The following is an 11,451-nucleotide window of genomic DNA, read 5'->3' as shown; positions in this document are numbered from 1 at the left end:
TTAACTCTGATTTTTTTCTTCACAGATGCTGCCAGACCTGCTGAGCTTTTCCAGCAACTTTGTTTTAGTTCCTGAATTTTACGCAGTGTTTGGGATTTGGAATGCATTAAGAGTTTGGGAACAGATTCAAATAGGGCTTTTATAAGAGAAAGGAATATGAATCAAAGAAAACAAAATGGCAGGGGTTCAAGAAAAAAAGTTGGGAAGTGAAACTAGCTGAGTCACTCTTACAGTAGCCAACAGAGTGGATGAATAACCTCCTTCAGTTCTGTTACCATTCTGTGATTCAAGGATCTTTAGCTAGCCTTTTATTTCCCCAAAACATTAAGTATGCAACAGCATCATCAGCCTAAATTGTCAACACTTGGATCAGAAGGCTACTGGCCCCTGGCTAGTATAGATGGGAACAGAGGGGCTGACAAAATAGTGAGCAGCTACATTGAGCAGCCACATCAGAATGGATCCCCCTTTCTTTGTCCTCCATATTTCTTCTAATCCCACCATTGTTCATTTTGTATGTCAAAGAGAACGCTACCACATCTGTGTTGCTTTCAACTTAAAACAAAAGTATGCCAACACTGTAAAGGAGCAACATCACAAAATATACACAAAGGATCTAGTTTATTTATACAGAAGGCAAACAAAGTTGAAATGTACAATGGCTGTGAAATCCATCAATAAATTATACATTTTCAAAATTTCCTTTCAACTCCTATTTAAGAGAACAGTTTCACATGGCTTTGCTTTATTATAGACAGAAGTTTGAAGCTGGTACCTGTGTAACAGTTTGGGAAGTCTCTCAATGAATTTGAAAATTAGAAATTTAAAATTCTAGATCCAAAATATCTCAATTCTATATCATGACAAACTGAAACCATGATAACCATTGATTATTCAGCACTTTAAATCTCAATTCCATTACATTGTTACTCATGATTAACTATCCTTACTTGCAACAATGTAAAATCATATGAACATTATAAATATTTTACAGATGTACTTGGTAACGGTCATGTCTTTGGAATTTTATTCATTATATAACAAAATAGTTCCTTATATATCTGCCATCAGAAAGGATCATATGAAGATGGCTGTACAAAATTAAGTTTTCCTCTGACCTATTCTTTCTTATTTCCATTCTTACTCAATATGTTCAATGGCTATTTAATTTTGTTCTACCATAAAACAGACTGAAAATCACTGTTACTTAAATGTATTATACACGAAGTGAAAAAACAAAAGAACGAACCTGGAAGATGCTCTGTCTTCAATAATGACATTTCTTACCTGGACCAGATTCCATTCTTTAAGGGATTCAGCAATGATGGATGTAATAGATGGGCACACTCCACCAAATATCATCAGATGCTTAGGTCCATATTTAATGCCATCAAAGAAGGCTTTGAGTCCTTTAGCATTATCACACTGAAATAAACAGGAAAATGCATTCCATCACAACTCCAAAATGCAATTGAATACCATTGATAGTATTAAAAACAGAAATCAACAGATATGTAATGACTACAGCCTTAAACAAAATTCACTCGTGGCCAGTAGTCTTGTTTGTTTATGCAGAAGTCAATTAAATTTTCACCTGATGGTGATTGCAAAAGCTAACAGTAAAAGTATACATATTAAAACTTCTATTTCAAGTTTTATACAAGGAGGAGCTTTATTGGGTGCTGCTTTATTATAGATAGATTTTTGAATATAATACTCGTAACACACTGTGGTCCAGAAAATGAAGCCCCATCTAAGATTCCAGTGCATCCTAGTACTAGTTACGTTCAATGGCAGTAAAGAGATATTGGACTAGTTACCACTAATAGCATAAAAAAGTTTAAAATGAAATCTAAAGAGGGTCCTAGAATATCGCCTACTAACTTGGTAAGTTTCTTTGTACCAGTGCATTACACTTCAGCAGATGTAAAGCACAAGGCTATCTGTTTGAGGTCATAACACACCAATTTCCAGGATTCAATGTGTTGAATTTCACTCTCATTCATACAGCTAAAATTTCACATTCTATTGTGTTGCACTGGTACAATCCAGTTACATAATGCTTTTTGTGAAATAACTTTTTAAATTAATTGGTGAAATGGGATTGAGAGTGAAGGACTGAAATGTCATCTGATGGAGCAGCTGGCAATTTGTCTGCTAAATAGTAACACTTGAGGGTCAAAGTGCACAACTAGTTCTTCAATAACCGTCAAAACTCTTGAGGCATGATTGAGAACATTTATTTTCTCCACAGTATGGGGTAGCATGTGATAGCATTTGTATATTCAAGTTAATTTTGAAGTGCATAATTGAATAAACTCAAAAATATGGCTTGCAGCTGCAATTTACCATGTTTTTTGAGTTGTCTCTTTGACCCTATCATGTTATTAATAGGTGAGTTGGAGGATTCTAATCTATTCGATGGTGAAAGGACTTATATACACTTTTGCTATTTTGTTCATGATTTGTGGGCATTGCTAGATAGCCATCCTAATTGCACAGTGGATAATAAAGAGGCCAATATTTTCCTGTAGGTCTGGAGTCACAGATAGGCCAGACTAGACAAGTGCAGCAGATTTTCTTCCCTGCGGGACATCACTAAAACAAATGGATTTTTCTTCACGACATTCGATGGTGGTTATATGGCTGCCATTAGATCAGCTTTTAATTACATATTTTTAAAATTGAATTCAAATTTCATCATCTGCCATGATGGGATTCAAACCTGTTTGCCTGCTGTCCCGGATTACTAATCCAGTGACATTACAACTCTGCTAGCACCTCCCCAAATACAAATCGGCTGTGCAAATTCATACAGTATTATTTTTCTTTTTCTGTGAGCTATTTGAGATACTTTTCCATTAGTTTGAATGGACACATCTCAAACTGGATAGTTATCATAATTTATAAAATTCTATTCCATTGCTGCGAATGAAATTGAACCAGACAAGCAAATTGCATCATACATTAATGGTGTGAATTTCACACTGCTGAAGTCATTACTATTTAAAGAATATAACTGAGGTAAACTTCCAAAATACAGTGATAGGTACCTTTACAAAAAAAGGTCGTAATATGGAAAAGAATTATTAATTTCAAAAGACATAAATAATTAATGCCAGCTGGTATAGACTTGTAAAATTAGTTAAATAGAATTAATAATAAAAACAGAATTTCTTGAGGAAAGCAATGATGCATTTAGTAAAGAAATGCAACAGGTCTGCTATATGTGGATTTACAAAAGACATCTGTCAAGGCATCATGTATTGTTGATTTAAGATGCACGATATTATAGAGAATATCAAAGTATGCATAAGAAATTGGTTCAAGAAACAGACAGTGGTGTTTTACAGATAATTCTAAGATTTGTACATTTCCCTCCTGTTCAGTTTTGATTTACTGATATTTTACTTTGAGCCAATGAAGAAAGTGGTAGAATGAATTTAAAAGATAGAGAGGCATGACCGGAAATTAATAATAAAGTATTTCCTTGACAGCAAACCTCTGCTACAGAGCAGCAATGTTATCTAACTTTCTGTATGTACTGTAATTTATTTTTATAAATATATGAACTGGGAGCAGGAGCAGGTCACATGGACCCTTGACACTGCCCTGCCATTCAGGAAAATCATGGCTAATCTGACTACTCCACATTTCGGCTTCCACCTGACAACCTTTCACCTCCTTTCTCATCCAGAACTTATCTACCCATGCTTTAAAGCATTCGAAGTCTCTACTTCCACTGTCTTTTGAGGATAAGAGCTGAAAAACTCACCGCTCTGTGGAAAATAAAATGTCTCTTATCTTGGTCATAAGCGGGTGGTCTCAAATTTTTAATCAATGGGCCTAAGTCCTAAATTCTTCAACAAGTGGAGATATCGTTTCCATATACGCCCTCTCTTCACTCCTCAGTGTCTTTTATGTCTAAATCAGGTTACCTCCAAATCTTCTATACTCTAGCAGATACAAGCTTACATCGCCCAACCTTTCATCATAAGACAACATACCCAGTCCCCATTGATAAGTCCAGCAAATGTTCTCTAACCTGTTTTCAATTCATTTATATCCTTACGTAAAAGTACTGTGCATATTACCCCAGTTGTGATCTCTTCATTGCTCTGTTTCACTGGAACATAACCTCCCTTCTTTTCTCTTCAAATCCCCTCACAAGAAACAATAACATTCTAGTCACTTTTACCATAAGACCATGATATGTAGGAGCTGAATTAGGCCAATCAGCCCATTGAGTCTGCTCCGCCATTTGATCATGGCTGATATGTTTCGCAACTCCATTTTCCTGCCTTCTCCCTGTAACCCTTGATCCCCTTCCCAATCAAAAACCTATCTATCTCTGTCTTACATACACTCAATGACTTGGCCTCCACAGCCTTCTGCCACAGTGAGTTCCACAGATTCACCACCCTCTGGCTGAAGGAATTACGCCTAATTTCAGTTCGAAAGGGTTGTCCCTCAGGACCTAGTCTCTCCTACAAGTAGAAACATCTTCTCCATGGAGATTCTATACAGGCCTCTCAGTATTCTGTAAGTTTCAATCAGAGCCCCCCCAGTGCCTTATCCTTCTAACCTCCATTGAGTATAGACCCAGAGTCCTCAATCGCACCTCATATTACAAGCTCCTGTTCTCATCCACACAGGGAGCAAGAATTTCAAGCCTGTTAGATAAGCTCAAGGGCTGAGGCTCTTTCAGCACTACCTTGTGGATCCCTCTACTTGCCTCACTAGCAGTTAGACCCTCCTGCCCCTAACCACTGACCAAATTCGAGGTAGTTAATCTAAAGGGTTGTGGCTGCCTCCTGAAACACAGCGTGCAGATAACTCTCCCCCGTCCCTGCTGTGCCGCAATATTCAAAGCTCAGACTCCAGCTCATCAACTCTGAGCTGGAGTTCCTCAAGCAACCAACACTTGTTACAGATATGGTCACTATGAGCTACAGTGGGATCCACCAGCTCATAGTGATCATTTAGTTACAACACATAACCTGGCCTGGAATCTCTATTTTAATTACTTAGTTCTTAATTTGATTTTTTAAAAATTTGTACTGGTCTTTAAGTTTTTAGCCTGTAAGTATTTCCGCTATTTACACTCAATCTGAAAGTAACCTATAAACATAGTCAAGTCAGTTGGTGTCACTAACCAATGAACTTATGGTTTACCTATAATGTTACTCTTTTGTGCTGGACCCCTGATTCTGGGCTTCAATTTATCCTGTTAACAAAAACTTAAAACCTACGAGCCAAAAAAAAACACAAATACATCTTCCTCTCTGTACTGAATACCCATGTTGCCTCCAAATTTCCCAAACTATATACTCATTCTGGATATGATCTCTCCTTCCTGACTGTGCAAACCTCATTGATCCTAATCACCCATTGTACCTCCATACTAACCTTTTGCAATTTACATACTAGGACATTCAATATCCCTCTGCATCTCAGAGCACTGTAATCTTTAAATATCTAAATAATATATACTTTTTTAAAATTCGTCCAGAAAAATTACATCACTTCAGACTTTACTTAGCAGATCTATACTCAATCCTGTCTGTATTCCTTGCAGGCTCCATATGTTCCCTTCACAACTCACTTTCCTAACTATCTTTGTGTCAGCAGCAAATTTAACTGCCACACTTTTGGCCCCTTCATCCAGATCATTTATATAAATTATAAAGAGTTGAGGCCCCAGCACCAACCCCTGTGGCATACCACTTGTGACATGCTGCCAGCCTGAAAAAGACCTATTTATTCCTACTCAAGAGACAACAAGGTGCAGGGCTGGATGAACACAGCAGGCCAAGCAGCACCTACTGTCTGCTTTCTGTTAGCTAGCCAATTTTCTATCCACGCCAGTACATTTCTGATTAGCTTTAAATTTGACAACAATATTTCTGGTTCCTTCATCCAAATCATTGAAATGAATTGCAAATAAAATAATAACAGTTAACATACATCTCTTGTTGTAAATAGCCTATTGGTCTACTTGGCACAGGATAGATAGTAATATATTTTCATGTCCTAGATTTTTGTTCAAAAATGATTTTAATTTGGTACCTCTTCCCCCATGCAAAATGTATCTGTTTACTTTATTGGAGTTTACTTCAAAAACATAATCATGTGTAAGGGGCGGATTTGTTGCAAGAAATACTGAATGTAATGACCGGACTTCATTGGACAAGGTGTTTCTAGAGTCCTGGCCTGATTGTCTTACTGACCACAGGCAAGAGTGGGAAACGGTAAAAGGAGATTGCAGCAGGACTTAGAAGCCAGTGGGTGGAGGCAATCCCTTGCATGAAGGTGAGAGGAGCAGATCGGGATCTCTTAGTTTTGAGAGGTCAGCCGTAAAGATTAACAGAGCACATGGCTGGAGAGGGCTGTTCTGAGGAAGGGTCACCGGACCCGAAACATTAACTCTGTTTTCTCCTTCACAGATGCTGCTAGACCTACTGAGCTTTTCCAGCAACTTTGTTTTTGTTCCTTACAACTGTTAACATGGGATCATCCCACTTGGGCCTAAAATGGCTTTTTGGCACCAATGGCAGATTTGGACTGCCACTTTTAAATCTTAAGTGGGTCGTAGCCTGCTCCTAATGGGATCCTGTCAGAAAGCATGGATCCCTGGCGATAATATTATGATCAGAAATGTTGTAGTTTACAAGAGGAGAAAGAGACAGAGACTTGATACATTTTCCAGAATTTTTAGTGTTTGCTCAATTTTTTTCCAGCCTGCAGGGCATGGAGAATGGATGTCAAAATGGAGACTATTGTCACAAATTACTAAGCAGAATCCACTGCATTCATGTATGAAGCATTTAGTTATCATTCATTTGGTGACAAGTTCCAAAGCTCAGCTGTTTCCCTTAGCCAAGAAATTCCACACAGCTGTGATTTATACTTTTTAAGTAAAACTGCTTATTAATTAAGTCAAAAAAGTGTCTAATCTCAGTGACAGGGATAACTGACAATGGAAAATGGTGACAGATAAGATCCTGGGACCAGGACTAATACTCAGCAGATTGGACAATGGCTGTGGAGAGAGAAACAGTTAATCGTTGAATTGATAATGGTTGGGCAATCATCAGTTTTTATTTTCTTTCACAAAAATAGGCATTACTGACTAGAACGGTATTTTCAGCCCATCCCTAGTTGTCCTTGAGAAGATGGTATTGTATAGAAGGTGATCTATCTTGAACTGCTGCAGGCCGTGTGTGAAAGTACACCCATTGTACTGTTCGGAAGGAAGTTTCAAAAGTGTGACATAAAGACTGTGAAGGAATGATAATATAGTACTCTGGCTGAATGGAGTGTGACCTGGAGAGGAACATGCTTGCACTGTCCATATCCTTCTAGGTAATAGCTGTTTGCATTTGGAAAGCGCTGTTGAAGCAACTTTAAAGAAAAGTCATCTTAGACCCAAAATTTTAACCCTGTTCCTGTCTCCACAGATGTGGCCAGACCTTGGGTGATTTACAATTTCTCTGATATGATCAATGGTGAAAGGTTTGGGAAAATACTGATTTTATACTCTATGCCTCTATTTATAAACCTAAGGCTTCTTAACAATAGGATAAATGTGCTTGGCCAGCTTCAGAAAATTATACGTTCAAACCTCGAGGCCGCTCTGCACCTTTACTCCCCTCAAAGTTGTACCATTGAGCCTACCTTATCTCTCTGTGTTGCTTCCTCTCTCTGTGTTGCTTCAACCAAAATACATTACCTCAAATTCTCCGCATTGAAATTCATTGGCGAGGTGTCTGCCCGTTTGGCCAACTTGTCAATGTCCCTGTGAAGTCGCTCAGCATCATCCTCACAATTCACTATTCTCCCTAGCTTAGGTATTATATCTCAAATTTAGAGATGTTGACCACAACATCCAAATTATTTATATAAATTAGAAAAAGCAAGGGTCCCCACACTAACACCAGGGGATCATCACTTTCAACTTGTCTCCAATCTGAGAAATGCCTATTTCTGACTAATCTCTATTTCCTATCTTTTAGCTTCCTTCTATTCCATGCTGCCAAAGACCCATCAATCCCAAACATTTCTAATTTGCTAACCAGCCTACCATGTGGCACCGTATCAAATGTTTCTGAAAGTTCAAATATAGAACATCCACAGCATGACCATCATCCACTGCTTGCGTCACCTCATCAAAGAACTCAATCATATTTGTCCTTGTCAAAATCATGTTTGACTGTCTAGTATTAATTTGTTTTTTCTCCAAGTATATGTTTACTTTATCCCATATTATGGCCTCCATCAGCTTTCCCACTGTTAATGTCAAGCTGACATGTCTGTAGTTTGAGATAACAAGGTGTAGAGCTGAATAAACACAGCAGGCCAAGCAGCATCAGAAGAGCAGGAAGGCTGACATTTCGGGCCTAGACCCTTCTTCAGAAAATCTGATGTCTGTAGTTTCCTGGGTAATCCTTTGCCCCTTTCTTAAACAATGGCATTTATAATCTTCCAGACCCTCGGGATAATCCAGTGTTCAGAAAGGCCTGGAAAATGTCTGTCAATGGCTCTGCAAATTTTCACCCTTACCTCTATCACCAATCTAGGATGCATCCCATCCTGGCCTGGTGACTTCTCTACCTGGAGTGCTACCAGCCTTTTGATCACCTCTTCTTTATCTACCACTATACTGCTCAGTTGCTCAACTGGGCCATTGTCACTATTTTCTAATTTGGTAAAGACAGAAGCAAAGTACTCATTTAGTACCTCTGCCCTACCCTTTGCTTCAGTGAGCAGCTTATCCTGCTTGTTCCTTATGGGCTACACTCTAGCCTTCGCTAATCTTGAGGAACGTTTCACTATTTGTTAGTGCGGCCCACCACCTTTCCTCATGCTTCTTCTTAGCCTTCCTTAGTCCAGTTTTAACCTCTATACAGCATTTGGGATATACTTCCAGATTTCTATTGCTATTATTATTCTGCTAAGGATCATGTGCTTCCTTTTTCTTTCTTATTTTCTCATCAATATCCTCAGTCATCCAGGGTACTTTCGCTTTGGATACCCGATATTTATTTCTAATGGTATGTACTTACCTTACACCCTATTCATCTCGCTTTTGAAAGTTTCCCATTTTTCTTCCATGATCTTATCTAACAAAATGCATTTCCAATCAATCAATCTGCTCCAGTTCAGTTTTTAGACACCTAAAATCTGCCCTTTTCCAGTCTGGGATTTTACTCCTTAACTGATGTTTATCCTTTTCCAACTTGATATTGAACCTTATTTTATTATGATCGCTATTTCCCAAATGCACCCCATTCCAACATTCTCCACTTGGCCTGCATCATTTCCTTGGACTAGATCCAGCTCAGCTTCCTCCCTTGTAGGACTGGAAATGTACTGTTCCAGGAAGTTCTCCTGCATACATTGCAGGAATTTCTCCCCTTCTGTGACCCACACTCTTCCTCTTGCTCCTACCAAAGTCTGAGGATCTGTGCCTTCGCAGTTGAAGGATCAGACCATGGTCAGCTGTATAAGTTCAGTGATAACAGGTAGGTCAGTCAGAGTGCTGTGGAGTCATCAGTCTAGGGTCTGGGGGCTGTGCTTAGTTGGAGCTGTCCTGCCAAGAATGTCTAAGGCATGGGCTGTGGTCACTGCTGGAGGTTTGGGGAATAATGGTCAGCGGGCTTATCAGGACAATCAGTGGAGTCCTGGTGAAAGTGGGTAACTGAAGTTGGGGGATGGAATTCACTGTACTGGGTCACTGAGGTAATGAATGAGAGGACAGTTTATAACACTAGGATGGGATCTCAGAACATAAAACGTTTGGGAGCCCTGGGAAAGTTTGGGCCGAGGAGAGACTAACAGTTATGGACTCAACAGAATTGGTATGGTGGATAATGAAGAGTCATCAGGGTCACAGGGACAGCAACGTAAATAGGAAACAAGGAGAATTTTGGGGTGGGGGTGGAATAGGTTGGGGAAAACATCCTGCATCTCAGGCAAAGCTTGGCATTGCTCAGTAGAATACAAGGTTGGAACCTTACAACGTCAGATTAAAGGTCAACTGCACAATAACTGCATAAAATGGCTTGTACCCCGTGTATGTAGTCTTTTTTTCTAAACTTGGGAGCAGAGTAAAGCCTTTGGAAAATGAAGTCCCTGTTGATGGTAATAATCATGATGCAGTGATTCAGCAATGCTACTCACATGACTTCAATTTGCATTTTATCAGCAGGTCATTCGTTGTCCAAGAGTGCATATTCAGAATTATAGCCTCAAGCAATCATAGCTATTGGATTGTTTCTAGTATGCACAATCAGAATCAGAAACATATTCTGTAGCTCGGACTGAAGGCCAGGCTTCAGAGCTGCTACATTTGCACATTGAACTGTAAGTATGCAAGGATGTGGCGTGTAACATGCAAGGGTACTTTTCTTTGGAATGGGGACTAGGGGAGGGAGTGCTCACTGTCCTAATTCCAATCCCCTAATGTGGCATGAGAACTTTGATTATCCAATTTTATGCGGCACAAGGTGAAACACCTCAGTGCTTCTTGCAGAGACATGATAATGACTTCCTTGGGAAGCCTCCTTGCCATACTGTGTAGGGGCATCATATGATGCTCCATTGTGATGGATGAAAGCTCAGGAGTACCTTCAATAAAATCTTTCTGATCTTCCCTACAGATTAACTATTTACAGATTTCACATAGATATCATTGTGACTGGAGTTATTGTGGCGTTAGTGGACCCCCGAACAAAACATCAAAAGAGATATCAATTACTCCCAGCAAAAGTAGTAACATTCTGTTGCTGCCACACAGCCTACAGAGGGAGAGCCAGTCGGTGAATATCCACCAAGGAGGTGGAGGAAGAAAGAGTGGGAACCCAACCCCTAACTATAGACTGCCTGGGTTGGTTTGCCATTGAGGTGTCCCCATCTAACCTGAGCATTCCTGCTCTTCTGTGGCCAAATTGAGCATCTGGAAGTGGGTGGAAGAGCAGTTAGTGGTGATACAGGAGCAGCAGAGGTAAAGTGAGACCTAGTGTCTAGGTAAGAAGCTCAGAGGGCAAGTAGAGTTTGGGAGGATGAGGTGGCTGAGACTGGGCATGATGTAGATATGAAGTGTGAGTTATAGTCCATGAGGCGTGGCGAGTGGCGTATGCAGCAACAAAGTTAGCACAGACCCAGGTGCTGACGCTGAGAGTGTGGGGTAGCAGAAAGAAGATGGTGGCACTTACTCATACAGAGTACAAATGATCCGTGGCCCTTCTCATAAATTGCTGTGCATTCCTTTTACCCTGGGACACAGGCTGGTTGCCTCTGGTGGTATGGCCTCTTTGGATGGTCAATAGCAAAAGAAATGACTCAGCTCTCCACCACCCCATCCACCTCCAGGTCCCTGTCCACAAACTGGAGAGATAAATTGTCTTTTTAGGTCATTTCCTTAGAGATAATGATCAAGCACCACAGTGA

General features: G+C 39.8%; 1 protein-coding gene across 1 annotated transcript in view; it reads right to left on the bottom strand.

The window, feature by feature from the left end:
• gabbr2 (gamma-aminobutyric acid (GABA) B receptor, 2) overlaps positions 1 to 11,451 on the bottom strand; it is an 877,108-nt gene that overhangs the window by 667,821 nt on the left and 197,836 nt on the right. Inside the window, 1 exon segment of the mRNA XM_048608319.1 lies at positions 1,288 to 1,425. Coding sequence (XP_048464276.1) covers positions 1,288 to 1,425 — 138 coding nt within the window.

The sequence above is a fragment of the Rhincodon typus genome, chromosome 2 (assembly GCF_021869965.1).
Source record: "Rhincodon typus isolate 14 chromosome 2, sRhiTyp1.1, whole genome shotgun sequence".
NCBI lineage: Eukaryota > Metazoa > Chordata > Chondrichthyes > Orectolobiformes > Rhincodontidae > Rhincodon > Rhincodon typus.
This window is presented reverse-complemented; position numbering and strand designations above follow the sequence as displayed.